Consider the following 22,286-nt stretch of genomic DNA (forward strand, 5'->3'; position numbering starts at 1 on the left):
TCTTGATTTTAGTGAAATAATATTTTCAATTTTCAAAAAAAAAAATACATTAACAATATTTAAGATTTAAATTCATTTAAATTCTTTCCTTTTAAATCTTTCTCCTCTAAAATTGTTATTCAAACAAACAAAAATACATCATTTCAAATCCCTCCTTTTTTTTCCCTCTAATTCTCTTAATTCAAAATATAATTAAGTTGCATTTGAAATTTTTAGTTAATTAACTTTAAGAATAATAATAATAAACAAACTTTGGATTTTTCAGGTACCTAAATTCACCCCAAATAATTGTTACAAGTATCATCTAACATCAAGTCTAAAATCCTCAAGGTATCAATTAATTTCAGAGCCAAAATTATCAAATCGGTTATCCTGATCAACTAATTTCAAACAATTATTTGATTAAAAACCCTCTTAACATTGAATTATAAAACACACAAAGGTGAGCGTTCGGCTCATCCTATACTAGTATCCAAAATTCACCAAAATGAGCGTAAGTAACGATATTAACTGCAAAAGACAGCAAGCAACGGAACACTTAGTTAATCCTAACATCACGAAGGAGTCGAGCAGCCATGGCACCACACCTTCGCACTTCCCAGTCAGTAAGCTCTCGACTCGACAGTCCTGTAGCAGTCGAGCAACCTTTTACGTCCTTCTCGCTCTTGATGTCGTCATCCATCGAGCAGCTTTTTCCTTCCTTCTTATTATAATCTCCATCCACGGGTTCAGATGCTTCGTTTTTGTCTAGATCAGCAGCCAACGTGCTACCAGCAGACGACTTTGATTCCATTATGAATAGCTGAATACTTGGATGCTGATATTTTCTGTCCATCTGCAACCACAAAAGAATTCGTGAATTGATCGATTATGAGCAGGAAAACTAAGTAAGCGTGAATATTAACAGATAGACGGAGTGGCACCTTGGTTCGTGGAACAGTTTTTACGTCGAAGTTGCTCTTCCACATTTGAAGCATTTGTTCATGGACACTCGTAGAGCGTATCTCATAACCCAACTGTTGCAAAATTACTGTTAACGGACACTGAACAGACGTCCATCATCATCTTACCCAGTATATCCCGCTCATAAAAAACTATGATCAGGGTTTGGGGAGGAAGGAAGGCGGCAACCCATACCCATAAGGAGGATGCGGCCAAAGAGTCCCTCGGCTCGAGAAAGATCAAAAAAACAACTTTACCACAATGGTTGTGCGTGGTCCTGATAAAGCACAAATCGTTTCCAGCAATGGATCAAGAAGATGTTCAGAATAAACCTAAATCGATAAGACGTATCAGGAACATTGCTTGCATAAAATCTAATCGACAAAATTGATCACCGACACTGATGCTGATAGTGCCTCTGGTATACGAGTTAGAACTAAGGGCCATGGCCTAGTAGTCCATAATTGAAGGCCAGTTTTTGCCAATTTAAGCCATTGACAGTGGAACTATGAAAACAAGAAGCCAACAAGATTTGTATCATGCCTAGAAGCATATAATCAGATTTGCATATGCTACAAGTCTATAACAGAGTACATGGTGCGAAAACAAGGCCGTACAGCATCACATCGGCTGCATTGTAAAGATTTTCTGAAAAGTTGTACCGACATTTCCCGCGTTATGCGTTTTAGGCCGTTTCGAGGGATATCTCATGATTTCGGAAATATTTGACATTATGATAACCTCATCACTCTCATTACCGCCCCACGACTCACTATTCTCTTACCACAATCACGACTGTTACCGCATTTTCGCACTATGCCCGAGTACCAACAAATTTTACCACATTTTCAATAAAGTTGATCCTGGTTATAACTATAAGATTACTGTCTGTCATTCCCAGTTAAGATAAATATGATACAATACGTACCACATCTGTGCCAATCACATAATCATATGGGGGATCAACCGCTTGTATATGATCCTTGTTGCCCCAATCTAGTTCCGCAACCTTGATAGAGCCAAATAAATCTACAGAAGAAAAAAAAAAAACTCATAAAATTAGGGATAATACTACATTTGATAAGTAAGAAAGTTAAACATTTAGATCATCATCATCATCAACCCAATATCCTGCTAGACCGCTAGAAAATAGGGTTTGAGTGAGAGAAGGTAACGGACAATCCATGCCCGTACCCCTCTGAAGAAAGGGCCAGATGAATGTGGTAAACGTTCAGATACATAACAAAATAGAAAAGCTGATTCGGAGTATATCCCGTACTATAAATTACCTGAATTAGCATTTGCTTGCATGATTCGTGAGGTATTACGTTCAATATTTCTCTGTAGCAAGGGCAGCACTTCTTTCTGGTCAGTTGTGACCACTTCACATCCCAGCATTGCCATCCCTGATTTCCGGACAAAACGAATACAACAGGGAAAAATATATGTGATAAGAAGACATTGCTTCTAATGTTAGTTGAGGACGGACATAAGTGAAGCAGATGAAACGTACCAAAGCTAGCCACTCCACAACCAGCTCCTAGTTCAAGGACTCGCTTCCCCTTGAGTTTAGATGGGCAGAATCTCCCTTTTCTGCTGTTTCTTTCCTGATGACGACAGATACAAATTATGAAAGGAACACATCCAAAATCATTTCGCTGTTCTTCATATAAATATAGAAGGAAACACAACAGAAATCATTAGAGCGAGAATCTACCAGATACTTGGCGAAAACCATTGATGCATCCCATACTGTTGTTCCCAGATGCTTGGAATTTGGATCCTGTCGCAGAAAAGGAAAAATAAAACAAGGTATTAAAAAGATAGGCACAGAAAAACAGAAATATATAATCTCGATTAATGGGGGATAACAATAGAAGTACAGAAAGAGCTAAATACTCCAAAGAGCTTTCCTTGGATGTAACTGAAAATCCATTTCTCCATTCTTCTTGCATTGGCATACTTTTAAACTAAGATCAAATCTCAAACTCAAACTCAATCCGCAGAAGCTAGACTTCAGTTGATAAGCGATGCAAAATACTTTTATCGCATCACCCAAATGATAGTTGACAATGGAACTTGAGGAATGCACTCACTAGTACGAAGTACAAACAACACGATATACACAACTCTAAACACGACGAACTTGAATGTGACTGTTTTACTCCCACCATTTTTAGTGATTTTCCTACTTCCATTTGGGTATATTTTGAATGGACTGACTGACAATGTCCTATCTTTCGCACTCATATGTTACTTGGACTCGGGTACTGATGTGGGATATTGGTACGTGTTCAAGTGTCAGATACGTCTAAATATTCAATTTTACGCCTAAAATGAAGTGTCTAAGTGCCATACCAATGTCCGAGCATCAAGGATCGGCCATGGATACGTGAAACAAAATAAAGAGTTCGAGTAACATAGTCGCACTCTATGCACTAGTCCACTACCAAGCTTGTTGTTTCCTTTCCGCCTTTCTTAATCTTTGTAAGCTTATGTAGAACAAGGAAATAAATAAAATTAAGGAATAAAGTGAGTATTAAAAAGAGACGAGACATAAAAGCACATGGAATATTGTAAGTGTTGAAATGAGCCAGATCCATATCATAAGAATTATCACTTCCAAACCTAAGTGATACTAAAATCATAAACCACTACTCATAATGAATGGAGAAAGTTGAAGCTTAGAAGACTTAAAAAAGAGGACGAGAAAGACCGAAGATGAATTAGAGGATAGAAGTGGAAAAGGATATGAAGAATGTAGCCTTACACATTGAGATGGTAGAAAATCTAAATGAATGAAAAAGAAGAATCCATAAGGACGACCATTCGAACTGATATATTGGTTTGTGTAGCCAAAGCCAATCTTTTGCAATTAAGGCTCTGACCTTGTTGTTGAAACCAACACTCAGCGCGAGTTCTAATGTACCCAAAGAAGGCTTTTTATTAAATAGTTATTCGCATGCACACTTGGATATCAATTTTTACACAAGAAGAAACTAGTCTAGGTACCATAAACTAAAGGGTGGAGGAAGAGTGCTTATGAAACTAGGCAATGAAGTAAAAGTTGTACCTGAGAAAATTGCAACTGATGGCCTAGTAAGTCTATTGTAACAACTGAAGTGTCCGGAAGATTTAACCTACAATAAAGCATGAAGGCCATGTAAGAAGAGAATCTATATGTTGGAAAACTCTATCACAGTAGCAATACCTAACTAGTTGGCCAACAATGTTTTTACATTTCAAGCTCTATGTATGTAGTTAGGGCAATGGTCAAAAGAATTTGGGCACAGCTCTATCAATAAGTTTAAAAAAACACCCTTTTGATGTTCATGTAGTTTTACTTCATCCATCTATGTTAGTATTAATGGAATGTATGGATTTTTCAATGGATATTTAAACACTCTCCTTCAACAAGATAAAGAAGTAGAAAAAACAACCAGCTTATTGATTAGTGATGACCTAAAGGACATTTTCAATGTACTATATCTCTAACACTCACTTTAGGATTCCTTCACAATGAATTCAAATGTGTACTCAGTAGGACAATGCATTCAAGTACCTGTCTGACTCCATGCTTGCATCAAAACCAAATCAAAAAACTTGTTATGAGTTTTGCTGCCATATGAAAACGGTATAATCAATAAGCAAAAAGATAAAGAGAATCCATTAAGATTAGACATGAGACAGATGAAGAAAGCCAATGAGATTAGGTTACCGAACTTTAAAGCATCTTGATATTTAAAACAAACATCAAACATAAGAATTACTTGCACTCTTACGGCCCATTCGGTTAGTGGTACTAAATGGTGGTAATGAAAATGATTTATTGTGTAAAATTTCATCAAAAGTTCCATGTCATTCTCATGGTGATGAAACTTTGATCACAAAAAAGTTTTTTGTTTACAAATTTCTATTACCACCTAATACCACCTCTCCCGATGGTGATGCATTGGAAAGAAATTTATGAAGAAAATGAGATGATTGAAGTTGGATAAGCTTGATCATCAATGTAGCTAGAGAATTTTTAACCAAAATTACATTAGTTTTCATTCCCATTACCACTATTTAATACCACCTACCAAACAGCGCGTTAGAGTACGCTTGATAGCTAATTAGAGAGCATTAGATGGTCAAAAAAATTGGTGTTTCCATCTAATATATCCATATGGATCATAGTACAAAACCAAGGTCACATCCCGATATCACAACCATTACACAAGTTACTATTTTTTTTCTAAAAAGAAAGCCACTCCTACAGCCTATGATGCATCAAGGATGCTTCTTCACTAGAGTTATGCAAGGAAACCTCGTAATAAGCATTAATATCCCCAACATACACTACCTCCATTCCATTATACTTGCTTATAGCAACATTTTTCCACAGTAACATATTACAATCGGGTGCAAGTATTTCGGAACCGAGGAAGTATATTATTTCAAAATGAATTCAAGAATCAAATATTACCCACCTTATATACCAATAATTTACATATTTGAAAGAAAATCCAAAGTTGGTCCCACCATAGCAATCAGCCACAACTATCTACAACAAAAGAAGCTTAACGAAGAAGATCCCCAATTCTTTTGGACAATTACCAAACCAGTAAACCACTGAGCAGACATAAGATGTGCAACAATTGTAAGAGTAAACTGTCTCCAAACAATCACATCAACAGAATCAGAAATACCCATTACAAATATACACAAAAGAAGGAAAGGGAGGATGATTTAATGATTAAACAACAGATAAAACCATGTAAAAAGGTCAATTCTTTCATCAAAACATGAGTAAATTGTACCATTGAATTGATAATGTTCAAGAGAAAATCAGATATTTATTGAAAATTAGAAGTATGAACTTGTAAAATTTTGTGTCAATTTCAAAGGGTATTACTTACTTGTTAGCAGAATCTTTACCTAGTTCCGACTATCTACGATTTGGCATGAACCCCAGAAAAATTGGTATATTCACTTTTTCATTTAATTCAATTATCCATTTTTTTCATAAAAACTTAAGCCTTTTCTTTTATTCAATTATAATGGGATCAAGGAGTAGCGTATTTCCGGTGCATCTCGATATGAGTAGTGTATGGGTATAATTTTGGTGACTAATATATGGATTTAATATGAAAAGTCTAACTCGATATGAGTAGTAGATAGGTCATGGACATATCGTCTTACCCGCTTGATATCTATCTGCCCCACCTCGCCTTATATCCACTCACCTTGTCTTATACCTATATTATATTAAAAAAAATTATATTTTTAATTAATGATAAATAATTTTTATAATAAAATTACATTTTCAAAATTAGTCATTTATTGCCCTTATACTTCCTCTGTTTATTATACCATTAATTCAATGCGTAACTTTGATTATTTATATCGTAATTTATACTTAACTAAAAAAATAGAAATTGATATTATGAAAGTATTTGATTGGGCAATTCAAACAAGATCTCATTTGACTATATTTATACTAATACATTAACAGTACGTAATATATAAAATACGCTTAAAAAATTAAAATAATTCTTTTGTACCGACTCTATCAAAAACATTATCTTACGTGGCTTCTGGATTTTACTTCACTGCCCCTAGCTTCGATTGGCGTTATTGCGTCATTGCATGTATCTCAAATCCCATTTCCCAACCCTAATTATATTTTCATTTCCCCTGATTATCTCTCTCTAGCGCCTTACCCTCAATTCTTCATCTTCAACAGGTATTTCCTTAATTACTTTGTTTGATTTGTTATTCTTCTTCTTCTCCCATTACTTGATGTTTAGATCTGTTACATACTTAATTTCTAGATATATTTTGTTCATTTTGCTGTTGTAAATTCTGTTTTTGTTGTTGTTGCACATTATAGGATGATTTTTGTTGATGGTATTGGTAGCGTTTCGTTTCTGTTGTAAATTACTGTTTTTTGTTGCACTACTGAATGGAATTTCACTTTACTTTGACTTTATGTCTTCTCTTGATTCCCGTGAGATTTGTGATGATCTGATTATTACCATATTAGTCATAAGTTCAGTAAAAGAAGTCGATTAGCAAACTGGAAGTCGATTAGCAAAGATCTAGTCATGTTGAACCCTTGAATCACATTTCCATGGACTTTTTACAAAATATACTTCCTACTATTTTATTTACTTGCAATTGCAAAACGTTGATCGAAGATTTTCAAGTAGTATCGAACGAAATGCAAATGTGATAGGACGAGATAGAAAAAAATACAAGGAAGGGGTCGTCCACTTAATCTTAACAGTGGAAGCTCGTTCTAAATTTAAGGATGAAGAATGACTCTTTTCAACTACCATTGAGCTACGGGAGACTCATTTGCATGTAGTTTGATTCGTTCAACTTGTTTTGACCTGATTTGGTGAATTATCTTCAACAAAAATTATAGTCATTTTGAATCATGTCAGATTCGTCTCAAGATATATTTTAAATAAATTAATTTGTTATAATCTTCTAATTATTTAATTCTGAAGTCAGTAGCAATTAAAATTGTGAATTGGTATGTGTGTTTCGTAAAGTATAGTGTGCGCATACAATACCGTCTTACAAATTTTATGGTGGATTTTGTCAAGTGCTAAAAGTTATGGATTATTATTTTTATTCCCCGTTACATAGGATTTTATTACATTTATTAAATTATATATCATATTTAGTATATTTTTGATTTATGTGGTGACGTATACACTTAGACTAAAAATAAAATTGGACAATATAAGAAATTTGGAGCCAACCAAAAGTAAACGTAATTCGCAAGTTACTTGATGTTCAGTGTTCTACAACTTTCATGTTTAGTGCCAAAGCTAAATTAGGTGGTTTTGAGTCTACAGAAATGTACTCGAAAAGTTCTACAACTTTCATGTTCAGTGCCAAAGGTAAATCTGCTTGTATCAATGAGAAAATGTGAGTCGAAGTCGGCAGAATACATTTATATCTACAGCTAGATTAGTTTGCAATAAATGTGAATAAGCAAATTTCAACTAATTCACGAAGTTTAGTTAAAATTTGCTTTTTTACATTTATTACAAATTAATCTTGATGAGCTGTAGAGATAAATGTAATCTGCCCACTTCGACTCGCATTTTCACATTTTGCACTGAACATGAAAGTTGTAAAACTTTTCGTCCATAGACTCAAAAACCGTCTAATTCGGAGTCTGTATGGGTGATATATGGCCATTTTTTAAGTAAGACGTCAAGTAACTCGCGAGTTACGTTTTTTTCTGTTTGCCTCCAAATTTCTTATATCGTCTAACATCATTTTTAGTCAACAGAATATTCTAAAAACCTTTTAAGTCTGTATATTAACTCATAAATTAAATATATATTATTTAATAAACATAATATACTTCTATGTAAAGGGAAATAAAAATAATATAACTTTTAACCCTTAACATATTGCAAAGTAAAAAGAAACAAAGGAAGTCTAAAGGAGTCTTGATTCATGAACTTGGTGTTCATTATGTGCAAATGAAGCAGATCTTTGAAAACCTTCAGAAAGAATGTCTGTTCCATTTTATTGCTCATTATGTGCAAATGAAGCTGAACTTTGACAAAGAATATGTGTTTTATTTGATTGCCATTATGTGCAAATGAAGTGGATCTTTGAAAAACCTTGAGAAAGAATGCCTGTTTTATTTGATTGCTCATCTATTTGTGTCAAACTATTCCATCTTGAATCCAACTCTTTAGCGTATCCCCCAAACGATCTATAAATTGCATGGTTTCAATTGTTAATGTGCTGAAGATTTACAATCATTTCAAGTATAATATATCCTTGGATGTCGGCTTCTGGTGGACTTGCGTTCTAAAGATGTTACTCTTTGCAGATATGGCAACTGGAACAGCTCCCCCAAGAGGTAGTGCGGCTGCTGCTGCTAGCCTTCGCCGAAGGAGGACAAGTGGTGGAGCAGCTGGAGGTGCTTCCGGAACTATGTTGCAGTTTTACACCGATGATGCTCCGGGTTTGAAGATCTCCCCCAATGTTGTACTAATGATGAGCATCGGTTTCATTGCTTTTGTTGCTATGCTTCACGTTGTGGGTAAGCTCTGGTTGGTGAGGAAAGACTAAAGCACTTCTTCGATTTCTTGACCGACGTGAGATGGCTTGATACTGAAATTTAGACTGAGCTTTATGTTTTTTTTTTTTGGTTTTTAAATCCTGCTATACTAGAACTCTATGGCTGAATTTTATGGATGATGTTTCGTTCCAAAGTGATTCCTGCTCTAATAACTGACGCTCCTTTTATACTTTCCCTTTTTCTTTATGAATGTTTCTGTTGCTGTTCTTGTTTGTGAATATTGCTCAAGATTGGCCCGACTAGTTTTCATTCGTCTGACACATATGGAGGATAAAAACTGTACAAGATCACAAAAAAAATACTTCCTCAGGCATCCGATTATGATATTTATGTGGGAAAATATTACTATTAATAGTAAGTATATAAATGGAAAAAGTCTTATCCTATCATCTCAAGTTGTGAAAACAAGATGAAGTATTTTTCTAATTTAGTTCATGCCTCTTTCCTCATCATCAAACTCGTAAATATGGCATAATAGATAAATTGACAAAACTCTAAAAATAGGTTGAAAAATGCTAAATTGGTTTAGCCCAAATTCATGTTATGTTTGACTAGTCTATTGTATAATCAAATAATCATATATCTTTAACTTCTCTAGAATAGTCATGTCTCAGATATTGCTTTTAGTTTTTAGTTCGATTCTCGTCTATCTTTCCCTTCCCATTCCCATCAGCCTACCCTGTAATTGTAAAAAACTTCCTTGAGAATGAACATCAACTCTATATGATGATATCATATCAAACACCATTTGCAATTTTAATACGGTTCATTATAACCCGAAACCTATAACAAGGAACACACTTGAGAGTTTCTCATGATACAAATATTATAGTACAAGTACAACCAATCCATACAAATATTATAGTACAAGATCATACCGAGGTCGAATGCATCCACCAAATTCCTAGAGCTCCCTCGTTCAAGACGTATCTATACTTGAGATCTGAGAGACATCAACCGAAAATAGTCTTCAATTTGCTCAAGTACTTGGCTCCCTTTGATGGCGTCTTTTCGGTTGTATGAGGTAGGCTTGTTAAAGTTATATAAGGATCCATATGAACCCCAACAAATGAAATAAGAGGATCGCCACGAGCTTTCTCGATGACCAACCTCATGTACTGAGATTCCACTCTCGGAAACTGTAACAGTCTCTTGTATCCGATAGTCGTCCCATTACAAATATTCTGCCATTCTAACGTGTCTTTCATAATGTCTAAATGAAAAACTATAACCCGTTGGCCCAGTTGTATCGGTTCTCGAAGCAGCACTACATTGAACGCCATTTTTTGCGTCAAGTGTATGTACAATACCCAACAAGCTTGATCTTTTTCCGGAGCCCAATATGTATAAATACTTTCTTCGGTAACTTGGGAGGCGTCAAACGGAGAGTTACGTCCTCCTCGTGTACTGCTGGCAGTCACGATGGCATGCTTAGCTAGGTTATTGGAAAATATGGAGTTCCGAAGCTCAGAAAATTCTTGAAGCACTTTTATATCTTCATCAGATATAAGACCGGAGGAATTAGGGGGAACATTCAGCAGCAAAAGACAGTTCCTGCCGACTGATTTGTAGTAGATGTCGAGAAGAGTAATGGCAGATTTCGGTGATTCTGATGCATGCCAAAACCAACCAGGTCTGACGGAGACGTCACATTCGGCAGGCACCCAATCATGCCCATGTTGGTCACCTCCACGCGAGTACCTTTTCGATTCAACAATTTTATTCAGTAGATTAGACCGAGCGCTAATGACTTTCACTCGTAAATTACTCGATTTCGGGTAAAGGAGTAAATGTATGCATCGAAAATTTTTGTGACAATAAATCGATAAGATTTAGGCAGGCTTTGAATTCTTATTTCACAAACGAGATTCTTGTGAAGATACAAATCCAGGCCAACCATTGGGAAAAAAACCCTTTGCCTAAGTATACAATGGCAAGGATAGTATAAGTTTTATGACCTAGCACCCGCATAAATGGTGAACAACCGACTTTCTCTCACTCTCATTGATCAGAATGGAGAAGAAGAATTCATGTAGCCGACCCAGTCTTTTGGAATCAAAGCTTTGGCATCATTTTTGTTAAGTGAATAATTTCTTGGAGGCGTAAAAGAACTATACATCGTTCAAAAACAAAGGGCATGTTCCTTTCACTTACGTAACGTGAACTTGAAACCGAACTTAGACTAAGGGCAAGGAGAACCGAACTTACCTAACTTGACACAGTTTAAACATATTGAAGTTTAGAGCTGATTTAGGGTTTATCTAAACTTGCAGTGTAACATAATTCGCTAACTAATTCACGATTCGCTCAAATTTGCCCAAAAATAGCCAAAAACTAGATATAATTCGTTTTTTTCGATTCGCGATTTACGAGGATATTAGCAAATTGTATGACACTGGGCGATCTTAAAAGCCCTAATATGATCTATTAGCTTTGGATGAACAAATAATAATGTACAAAACATTATTGAAGTAATATGAACTTATGAGACTTACTGAGCATCAGTGCCGCCAATCTTTGCAGCACTCCGATTAAAAGACGACCAGCAAGTGGATCCAGCAACACCAGCTTCATCTCCGACCCACCGGACATCCGGTCCAGCATCAGAAAAGATAACTGCTTTTGATTGTAATTGATGAATTAGATCAAACCAGATGTCAAAGAAATATTCCATATCCTTCTCCCCCTCCCCTTTGGCACCATCCAACCATACCTCATTGATCTCTCCATATCTGCTTCATCAAGCAATGGCTTCAATCAATTTCACTGAACCTAATTTTGTTAGAATTTAGGAAGGTCTCTTAATAATAATTCTCTAGGTTCGGATTAAAATGGACTATATATAAAGGCTCATTAAATCATGTGCGCTTTTTATTCAAGTGAAGTTGCACATGATGCTTGTTACCAAGGGCCAAACGGAAACAATCTCTTTGTTATCACAAATAAGGGTAAGGTTGTGTGCATGATACATCCAACCCCAGGTGGAAGCCACTTAATGACATAGGGGAAATTAAATGTTTTTGTAGGATGGTATAAAAACATGCTTTTATTTGCACTGGAGCATGTTAGAGTATCAACTGTCTCTTGTTACACTCCGTGTGTTAAAAGTACAAAACATGCTTTATCATGGTAAGACCATCTCTATTGGGCTGACCCACGTACACTTAGTGTGTTAAAGTGATCACTTACAATTTTAAAGTGATCAATTAAAGCAATGAGTAATTATATGGGGCCGTCTCATGGTGAGACAGTCTTATATAAGACGAGCTGACTACTAATAAGCAATTACAATAGACCCTTCAATATAGCCAAATGAAGACTTTACTAAGCAAAGATTAGTATGAGAAAGAAAAGGAAAAGAAAGGTAACCCAATAAGCAACACAGTAGCCATACTGTATTAGAAGACCTTTCCCTTGTCTTCAAAGACAATATTGCTTGAAAAGCATCACTCTGTATATATGATCTTGCTTGATTAGCAACTAGAAAACGACCAATAAACGTATCCAATAAAATACATGATAGATTAGTGAATCAACCATTGTTTTTTCTTTGAAGAGAAGATATATTATTTTAGTCTAACATGACCTTTGAGTTTAACCAAGCAAGACAACACAAAGAGCCTTACCTAGGTGCCTTTAAGCATTACACTACACACCCACATAAACATACACAACAACATTTCATCATATAAGCGCCTTTAAGCGGCTCCCACCTAGGCGCGGCCTTGGGAGTTTGTTATATGTAAGCCTTACACATGAGAGTAATATCAAAGATTTTATTTCCGAATAACCCTTGCTAGCCAACACAATCTACAACTTCACACAAATAACAAGTGCACATGGTAAGTCATTTTAATGAAGTCAATTATAATCCAATTGACGCCCACCCTCTATAGTAGCTTCAACTAAATCACCGGCAGGTAAATCAAGGCTCGGACATGCCTAAGCCATAGCTAGTCCGTATCATTTGGTTTAAAACTCTATTGATAGTAAACAGCCTAACATATAGCATATAAAAAATGGTAATCGAGTTGGTTCAACTTACATGTAAAAGCAAGTATTTGATAATACTATCTTGAATTCACCATTGACCATCACCCACATTAACATTGAAATACATAAAAATTAGAGAAGAAATAAGCCCAAAAAGAAGTAATTTACCTAGAAAGCAATTCAATCATTTGTGCCAAATAAAACTCATTATACTTCATAAGTGAATTTAGGCTCCGTGCTCGGACTTGCCTAGGCCATAGCTTCGGTCATTTGATTTAAAACTCCATTAATTAACTAACATGTATTAGTTGAATCAACAGCATACATGCAGAACTATCTGACCTACCCTATATTAATATACTGACTTCGCCTCTATTACCATGCAAATTAACACTAAAATACATAAAATTAGAAGAAAAAATAAGCCCAAAAGGAAGTAATTTTACCTAAAAAGCAATTTAGTCATTTGTGCCAAATAAAACTCATTATACCTCAAAAGTGAATTTAGGCTCGGTTGCTCGGACCTACCTAGGCCATTGCTCGTCATTTAATTCAAAAGCCTATTAAGTAACATATATTTGTTGAATCAACAACATACATGCAGAACAATCCGACCTATCCTATACTATTATCCTAAATTCGCCCCATGATTATCACACATATTAACATTAAAATACATAAAATTAGAGAAGAAATAACCCCAAAAAGAAATAATTATACCTAGTAAGCAATTCAGTCATCTGGGCCAAATAAAACTCATTATACTTCAAAGTATTTCCATAACATTTTTCATGGCGATCCCAAGGAGATAAATACAAACCCAATTGAATCCCAACTTCTTTAGCAGCTTCAGCTAATTCACCCACCACATCACCATAACCATTTCTCCAATTACTCGATTTCACCGAATAATCAGTAAACAATGATGGCCAAAGACAGAAACCATCATGATGTTTTGCAGTCAAAATAACCCTTTTAAACCCAGTAGATTTTGCTACATTAACCCATTGTTTGGGATCCAAATTGGATGGAAAGAAAACAGAAGGATCGGCCTTTCCATCACCCCATTCGGAATCAGTGAAAGTGTTGGGTCCAAAGTGAAGGAATAAGGACATTTCTGAGAGTTGCCATGAAAGTTGATTGGAAGTCGGAATGGGTAAGAGTGGAAGAGGAGGTGGAACTGGAAGAAGAGAGAAAGAGGGGAGAAAGTACGAGAGGAGTAGAAGGAATATTAATGGTGAAATGGGTTTTTGATGGGGTTGTTTAAGTGGGTTTTGATATGGAAAATTTGAGTTCTTGAATGGTTCAGCCATGGCTGAGCTTGAGAATGTGGATGATAGTCAAACCTACGACTAATATATGAGTGTAAATTGGCTTTTTTGTCTTTGATAGTTTGACTTCTTCAATTTGTTTTAAATAAAAGATATTTATTCAGGTCATAGTTAGTTTAATATCAAAGTTTATTTCACATAGATTTTTATATAATTTTAACTTTTAACATTATTCAGTGTCGGCTTAAAGTCAAGTTCGATTATAAAATCGATTGAATATCGTACCGTCAGCTTTGTTTTCAACTTTTTTAATCACAAATCTCATTGTATATCTTGTCTATTAATTCTTATAGCTGACCACATTAAATTTTTATTAATATTCACATTACATATGGATGATTAAACGACTACTAAGTCTTTAACATTTACTTAAGTTGTAGTTGGTGGATTGAATTTGCATACCTTCAAATTTTATATACTAAAATTTGTTTTTTCATTTGTTCTTTAATAAAAACATATAATTTGTCGACTTACCACTCACAGAGTAGCAGTCAACTAAAGATCAATGAGCCAACCTAAAGTTGCATATTCCAATGCCATATGGAAAGGAGCACCACTTATGACTCGCAGAGTCGCAGTCGACTAAAGATCAATGAGCTAACCTAAAGTTGCATAGTCCAATGCCATATGGAAAGGAGCACCACTTATGACTCGCAGAGCCACAGTCGACTGAAGATCAATGAACCAACCTAAAGTTTCCATAGTCCAATGCCATATAGAAAGGACGCCACACGACTTAAAAGGTGTTACAAACCAACCCATCTAAGCCCTCTCGTAGCTATGCTTTTATTTCACAAGAAAAATCATTAGAAGAGAAAGTTAAGTTACAATCTTGTATTACCTTGGATTAGTATCAATCAAGGGTATAAGATTCATTATTTCTAAGACAAGTGAACTAAATTGTAATTTGTATTCAAAGAAATTTCGGAACGAAGACTTAAAGTATCTGAACAAGGTTTAGGTTTCGTATAAAGGGTCGGAAACTGAAACCTAAACCGCAAAGAACGGGAGAAAATTGAAGAGGCACCATCACAACAATTATCTACTTGTATATTTCGGCAAAGCCACCGAGAGGAGAGCTTCAAGAAGCAGCACTAGTGACAGCTCCGATCCTTTTAAGATCAAAAATTTCAATCCAGTAGCCATCGGGATCCTTTATGAATGCAATACCCTTCATTTTACCTGCATAAGATTCGTAATATGACAAGTGCGGAACCTGCTCTCCGCTCAAACGGAAAACATAAAGCTTAAATACAGCATAAGTTCATTTTCAAAATTTTAACCGCGAAGCTTTATCCGTTCCAAAGATTTTGGGGTAGACCAGATTTTAAAACTCACCATCATCAGGCTTCTTCACAAACTCGACGCCTAACTGTTCAAATCTCTCGCATGCCTTGTAAATGTCGTCGACAGTGATCCCTATGTGTCCTGAGAGTAAAATCAGACATGTTTGCAGTTAACAGCTTAACACAAGGCAAAGCCGAATGCGCTAGAGCAGAGAGCACAATGAAAAGTGAAGACAAAACGGTAAAAAGACAAATTGCGTCAAAATGTCACATCCCGAAAATTTTTAAATGGTTAGCAAATATATATTAAGAGCATCAACAATCCAGAATTGGGTTAGATCACAAATCAGTATGTAATTCTGTTTTTACGTACAATCGATCAACCATACCAACTAGGCAACTACTACTCAACTAACACATAAACTAATTCTGAAAACAAGGGATGCAAAAAATAGGAGAATTTCCCTTCACCACATAAAGCACCGTTCTTAACGTAACCGTAAGTAGTGTTGCACTCATTCAGATTTCAAGGAGGCAATTCTTACACATCAATTTCACTCTAACATGAAATGAGAAACCCCCATTATTCTTGATGATTTGGACAAGAAAATATATGTGATTTAGAAGTAATGACCTTGCCTCTAAGAGAGAAAGTAAACGAACAATAGTGAAAAAGTCGATATGAACCGCTTTTCTGGCTGAAATCTATGATAAGTATCACTTGAGCTTGAGGTCCTCTTATCAAAATACATCCACAAAGAATGGGAAGGGAGAAGTAATTTCATCCTTGTGTTCAAATAATCGACAATCACATGAGAACTTAAATAATTGTCACGGAAAAGAAGTCGGTCAATGAATTAAATCGGAGAGAATGTTTGGTACATTAGCTAATTAGAAATATTGTGCATAGTACTTGACGACTGCCGACTATCACCCCACACCACAATAGGGCTTTACACAATTCCTCTTTTCCCGTTGCTTGTCATCACTACAAAGGTGACTTTTTTTGGGGAAAATGAACGTACTATGACATCCTAGTAAAGGCATAAAAGAATATCAAATTTCTGAGCTGTACAGCAGTAAATAAACCAAACCAGCACTCTTGTTTCCCTGGCTCTCAACAAAAGATAGCAAAAAGAAACAACAGAAGAATAATGAACAATGAAACAGGAAATGTCGCTCTAATTGTCGAATTCCAAACGTTAGCCTAAGAGTAAAATCTCTTACCGAAACCACGAGGGTCTGAGTTTCCATTGTGATAACCTTTGAACTCAGGATCACCTTCTGTACCCCAGTTGCTGAAAAGTATATCAACATGTTAGAATTAGGGATGGGCATTTAAGGGTATCGGTCGGGTCTAGACCCTACCCAGACCCGGACCCTGATATTAAGGGTCTAAAAAATTAGACCCGGACCCTAAGAGTCTGGACCCGAACCCTTAGGGTCTGGAACCATACCCTAAAAAATTTATTTTCTTGAGTGAGATTAAAGGGTCTAAAAAATAGACCCTAATATGGACCCTAATCTGACCCTTATTAGACTCTTAGGGTCTAAGTTCCTATAAAATCCATAGAGAATTACTTAAAACCTTCTAAATCAATAATAATTTCAAAACCAAACATAAAAACAAATTTGAGTAACATACTTCTCCTTCAAATTTGAACAACATACTTTTCCTATAAAATCTAAATTACACAATTAATCTTTGACCAAATACAAATCTAACTCCCATTTGTATTTGGTCAAATTTATCTTCTCAAATCACAATTCATCATTCCAGAATTGTCTATCTCGAACTTATCTCGAATTTATTTTATTAATCTATCAAATTTATCTTCTCAAATCACAAAAATGGCGACTCCTCAAAGAATCCTAGCTCTATCTCGAACTGTCTTCACCACCAAATCCATCAAACAATCTCTCCCATCAAACATAAACAAGAAATAAACAATTGTCGGTCAACTTAATTCAGAGCATAATCATGTTTGCAAAATCAACAATCTCACGGTAAAATAAACAGTTGTCGGTCAACAATCTCTCCCATCAAACAATCTCCGAAACTAATTTGAAACTAATTCGCGACTGACAGATTAGAGAAACACTAGTATGTTTGCAAAATCAACCAATTTCACGGCAGATTAAAAATCAATTTCATGACAGATTACAGTAAACAAAAATGTGAAGTTAAGACAAGAAGCCAAATACCTGAGGTTGATGAAATTTACTCAGGAGAAAATTGATGGAACCCTAGATTTCTTAGAAAGAGGGGAAAAATTTAGAGGAAGAGAGATGGGAAAAAGAGGAATAAGAGGCGTCAGTAGACAGTGTTTTTAAGAAAATTATCAAACCCTAATTATGCTCTCCAAACCAAAAAAAACTAAAAAATATAAAAAATAAAAAGGTCCAAGGGTTGGGTCTAGGTCTACCCGGACCCGGAACCTAATAATATTTTTTGGACCGGACCCTTAGGGTCCAATAGGGTCCGGGTAGGGTCTTAGACCCTTGCCCATCCCTAGTTAGAATACTATAGGAGAGCATCAGTAGCACATAAGAGATCATGAGGCAATATAATAATAGCACTCACTGGGTAAGTTCAATTGTGGCTTTCCTACCAAAGGTCCAAACCGTTCTATCCACTGGATCACTTGGGGCTGAAGAAGAATCCTACAGCAAGTAGCGAGTATCAATCAGAGGTTCATGTTGACTTGAGTAATCAGATGAGTCCCCAAAGCTAATCAAGAACCCACATTCAATAAAGAGATACATGACAAAAAAGTATACAATGGAATAGGAAGCATACTGTCATGATAACCAGTTTCCATTGTGTAACCAGAAGTACGCAACATATTAGTTGCAAGTAATTTCCCATCAGTTAAGTGATAATTGTTTTTTTTAAAACCGCAACACTTACACTTCCTTTGCATGAAACTAAAAAATAACTTGCAAAAACTTCGCTTTCTAGCTTTACTTCTTGCCATCAGTATCCTCATCACAAGGGCACTCTTTCACCCTCTCCTCTCCACTCCTTGTTACACGTACCTCCTCAAACGTTGCAAGTATCAAGAAAAATTTTAAAAAACAGAATTAACTTTAATGGTTTATTTTTCTAAAAGGATAGCAGAAATGAAATTTGGTATGAAGTCGCTTTTTATTTTGGCTATATTGGATGAGGGAACCACATAAAAGGAGGGTTCGGTTTACGAAAGAGGAAGTCGAGACGGAAAAAGGGATTTAAGGTGAGGAGAGAGAATTCGAACATTTATAAGTGTCGCAATCTAGTTAAGACAACCTAAAATAGCAAGTGTTGCAAAATTTAGAGAACAACGGGAGTCGCAAATCAGGATAATGAGTAATGGAAACCATACAAAATCCTAAGGGTTGTCTACATCCATTTGTATTAATTTCCTAATGAGCAAAATTCCAATGTTACCTAACTTTCACATAAAAAAATCCTTTCACAAGAGCAAATAATATACTTTCTCTATTCTTTTTTTCCACTCACAGCATTTCCCATTTATGGAAGTTGAAAATTACTTGCAACACTTTCCTTTTTGGTTTAACTCATTCCTATGCGGCTTTCAATATAAATCTTGAATGGAGGAAGATTGACCTTGAAAATATAACTTGATATTCGTACTATAATAATTTTTACGTGTAAAAAAAAGTCACCACTTAGTCTAACTTTTAGATGTCAGTCTAAGGCCTCTAAGCCCTAAGGCCTTTCTCGATGTTGTTTGCTTGGCCCATTAGTTCACCATAGCGTATAAAACTCGTGTTTCTGAATAGCATACTTGATAAATACAGTAAATTTATTCAAGATTATGCTCCCTCATTTATATTAGGATCCACATGGTTTTACATCCCCTAAGTAAGGCCTTCAAACACAAATACTATGGGCCTCAGAATTCCAAGTCGTATTGTCTAATTATGTAGGATTGATTTGTTCATTAATAATAAACTACGTAGAATCTTTCAAATGGCTGATGTTGTGTATATTTAATTACTCGAACTTTAAGCATCACTAGTTATTTTAGAATCCTATTTTTCTTGCTACCTATCCCTCACATGAGTGAAGAACTACTATTACTTTGGCTATAGATGAAGAGTAGGTGCTACACATAGAAGTGGACATTTTCTTTTTCGTTTCTAATGACAAAATATTTGTCTAGAAAAATGAATGTCAAACTATTGAAAACATCCCAAAAACGAAAACCAGTTTGGTTATAAGCATTGACAACAATGCAAGGATAACGAATAGAAGGAAGTGTACAATAATTCAGGTAAAGATAGGAATATCTGTTACCTCATAACCCAGGAAGTATAAGCTAAATTTCATCTCAGGAAAATCCAACCTCTTAAGAAGTCTGCAAATAAGCATACATCAGCAATGTTACAATCATTTTTTCCGATCAAAACTTGGATAAAACATGACATAAAGAGGTTTGAATTCCCATGAGACTATAATGACAAAAGATAACCAATTGATGAAATAATTACAAAACAAAATAAAAACTAATCAATCCACAAACAGCCAAAAAAATTCTACCACATATCAAAATCTATATAAACTACATATTGACGAAAAGGACAGAAATTCAAATCCAGATGCAATGCAATACAGCAAAACTAGAGAGCCTACAGATAAATATTGCACAATATTCAGAAATTTCAGAAATAAATTGTTTCCTGATTTATTCAACTTAATGGAAGCGATCACCATGCAACGTGATCCAAATGACCCACTTGATCAACTCCTTCTCTAATGTAACTGATGATAATACCAACCCTTCTATATTACTCCCTCCGTTCCTTAAAGAAGTTACCATTTGCCATTTTTGGTGTTCCATTTGTCGTTCTCACAAAGAATCTTTCTATTTATATCATAAATTTTGGATAAAAATAACCTTATTTATTCTCATTTTAATATTTGAATAATGCTTATCGACCCTTGTCATTCTTACACTCATCATCATCATACTCGGTGTATCCCGCTCATAGAAAACTATGGTTAAAGTCTGAAGGGTCAGGGTCTGGAGAGAGATGAAAGACGGCAACTCATACCCATAGAGGAGAGTGCAGTCAAAGAGTTTCTCGGCTCGAGAAAGGTCTTCAAAGAGAGTACTTACAAATAAAATAAATAGAATACGTACAAATAACTAAAATAAAGATAAAAGTAAAGAAGGAAGTAAAGAGTGATAATTAAAGGCAATGAACAATAACAAATGACAAACGACGGGTAAAAGAGACGTGTTTAGTAATCTAAGACGTGGATAAGGCGCCGCCATATGCCACAGGTCATTCTTACACTAACTTGCATTATTTGGTTCCTACACTAAGACACGTAATAAACTCTCATCTAAACTTCATTATCCTTGAGTGAGGTATACACCTCCCCTTTCAGAAAGGATAAAAAAAACTAAATTGAATAGTGCGGCAAGTGACAACCATGTAATCAAAAAAATCCAGAAGATGAACAAAATGATGATTGATGAAGAGAACTTACGACATGCCCAGAACACGAGAGTAGAAATCCAAACTGATTTTAGGGTCCTTAATTCGAAACATCTGAAACCCACACATAAAACAAGAAAATTTAACTTTATCAATCAAAAATCAAACAGCTTTTGAACAATAATTAATGGTTTAGAAATGTGAATCAAATCGAATAAAGAGAAAGAGAAAATGGGTACAGTTTGTTGCATGATATAACCCTTAGTAGCCTCATCAGGTATAGCTTGAAGACCTGGATTTTTGGAAGGAGATTCCTTGAAATCTGAAGAAGACGCCATCGATGATGTAATTGAGAAGTATCGGAATCGATTCTTTTGCTGCAAAAAAGAATCAAACAATGCAACTTTATTACGATTTGAAAGAAGAGATGAAGATGATGAAGATGATTTTGCAGCGAATCTAGTAATGTTACGAATTAAGGAATGGGAAATCAAAGTAGTGGAAGCCATTGATGGATCAAAAGAGTACTATTGAGTAGCGTCAAGTCACAAGTGTGTGGTGAATTTGGCTTACCTTTGGCCTTTGCCTTAATTGTCGGCTAAAATTTTGTCACCACATTTGCCCATCAATCTCATATTTGTAGACTTCAAATTATAGGTAAAGCAAAGGCAATTGAGCCAATGAGGTGTGCAACGGGTCGAAGCCGATTATAAGCTCGTAAACTTAGCTCGTTTAGAAAGGGTCAAATTTGGTGATTGGTTAAAAGAAATGGTTCATTGATTAATTGGTGTGAAGTAACTTAGTAAGATGTGATCAAATTTAAAGGGATTACGTATTAGACTACCTCTCTATTAGTATTATCGGTAATAAAAATAAGATATTGATTGCTTACATCCAACCTATAAACCATATCTTATATGAGTTCCTCTTAATGACATTGGAGTAATGCAATTATATTGTTGTATCAGACTATGATGGGGGTAATATTAGTCCAAAAATCAAATTCAATTTAAAGCCTTTAAATATTATATGGAATGCTTGATGAAATAGCTTATTGGTCAATTTTAACTGATTTTGGTACAAATAAATAGTTAAATGTTCAATTTATCTACTATTAGTATTTGGTAAATTAACTGATTGAAATAAAAATCATTTATTCTTCAACAAGGCATTCTTAACATC

The 22,286-nt window shown here is 35.2% G+C and overlaps 4 protein-coding genes across 13 annotated transcripts; 1 reads left to right on the forward strand and 3 right to left on the reverse strand.

Moving 5' to 3' along the window:
- Positions 1 to 174: 174 nt before the first annotated feature.
- On the reverse strand, positions 175 to 6,131 carry LOC130806190 (uncharacterized). Of its 8 annotated transcripts, none has more exons than XM_057671171.1 (11): positions 5,844 to 6,131; positions 5,415 to 5,488; positions 4,505 to 4,560; positions 4,016 to 4,082; positions 2,660 to 2,725; positions 2,456 to 2,549; positions 2,232 to 2,348; positions 1,871 to 1,971; positions 1,200 to 1,274; positions 924 to 1,016; positions 175 to 835 (listed from the first exon to the last, which is right to left on the reverse strand). In XM_057671171.1, exons 3-11 carry the CDS (start codon positions 4,516 to 4,518, stop codon positions 539 to 541), a joined length of 924 nt encoding a protein of 307 aa, XP_057527154.1. In that variant the 5' UTR covers positions 4,519 to 4,560; positions 5,415 to 5,488; positions 5,844 to 6,131; the 3' UTR covers positions 175 to 538. The 8 variants fall into 8 exon arrangements, with proteins under 8 accessions (XP_057527154.1, XP_057527158.1, XP_057527156.1 ...); XM_057671175.1 differs by having other exon boundaries at positions 5,415 to 5,595; positions 5,863 to 6,073; XM_057671173.1 differs by having other exon boundaries at positions 5,415 to 5,595; positions 5,844 to 6,073.
- A 415-nt stretch (positions 6,132 to 6,546) lies between these two features.
- Positions 6,547 to 9,216, forward strand: LOC130806836 (protein transport protein Sec61 subunit beta-like). The gene is made up of 2 exons (XM_057672055.1): positions 6,547 to 6,670; positions 8,792 to 9,216. Exon 2 carries the CDS (start codon positions 8,794 to 8,796, stop codon positions 9,031 to 9,033), a length of 240 nt encoding a protein of 79 aa, XP_057528038.1. The 5' UTR covers positions 6,547 to 6,670; positions 8,792 to 8,793; the 3' UTR covers positions 9,034 to 9,216.
- LOC130806833 (alpha-L-fucosidase 1) lies at positions 9,070 to 14,991 on the reverse strand. Of its 2 annotated transcripts, XR_009040379.1 has the most exons (4): positions 13,757 to 14,991; positions 11,539 to 11,775; positions 9,922 to 10,744; positions 9,070 to 9,320 (listed from the first exon to the last, which is right to left on the reverse strand). XR_009040379.1 is itself a non-coding variant. In XM_057672051.1 (3 exons), the coding sequence occupies exons 1-3, from the start codon at positions 14,347 to 14,349 to the stop codon at positions 9,997 to 9,999; spliced, it is 1,578 nt and encodes a 525-aa protein (XP_057528034.1). In that variant the 5' UTR covers positions 14,350 to 14,991; the 3' UTR covers positions 9,532 to 9,996. The 2 variants fall into 2 exon arrangements, 1 of the variants encoding a protein (XP_057528034.1); XM_057672051.1 differs by lacking the exon at positions 9,070 to 9,320 and having other exon boundaries at positions 9,532 to 10,744.
- A 134-nt stretch (positions 14,992 to 15,125) lies between these two features.
- Positions 15,126 to 21,803, reverse strand: LOC130806834 (lactoylglutathione lyase-like). 2 transcript variants are annotated; one of them, XM_057672053.1, is made up of 8 exons: positions 21,678 to 21,803; positions 21,344 to 21,481; positions 21,157 to 21,218; positions 19,957 to 20,017; positions 18,238 to 18,317; positions 16,881 to 16,951; positions 15,706 to 15,795; positions 15,126 to 15,549 (listed from the first exon to the last, which is right to left on the reverse strand). In XM_057672053.1, exons 2-8 carry the CDS (start codon positions 21,440 to 21,442, stop codon positions 15,449 to 15,451), a joined length of 564 nt encoding a protein of 187 aa, XP_057528036.1. In that variant the 5' UTR covers positions 21,443 to 21,481; positions 21,678 to 21,803; the 3' UTR covers positions 15,126 to 15,448. The 2 variants fall into 2 exon arrangements, with proteins under 2 accessions (XP_057528036.1, XP_057528035.1); XM_057672052.1 differs by having other exon boundaries at positions 21,344 to 21,684.
- Positions 21,804 to 22,286: the final 483 nt, after the last annotated feature.

This window comes from Amaranthus tricolor, chromosome 2 (genome assembly GCF_026212465.1).
Source record: "Amaranthus tricolor cultivar Red isolate AtriRed21 chromosome 2, ASM2621246v1, whole genome shotgun sequence".
Classification (NCBI taxonomy): Eukaryota; Viridiplantae; Streptophyta; class Magnoliopsida; order Caryophyllales; family Amaranthaceae; genus Amaranthus; species Amaranthus tricolor.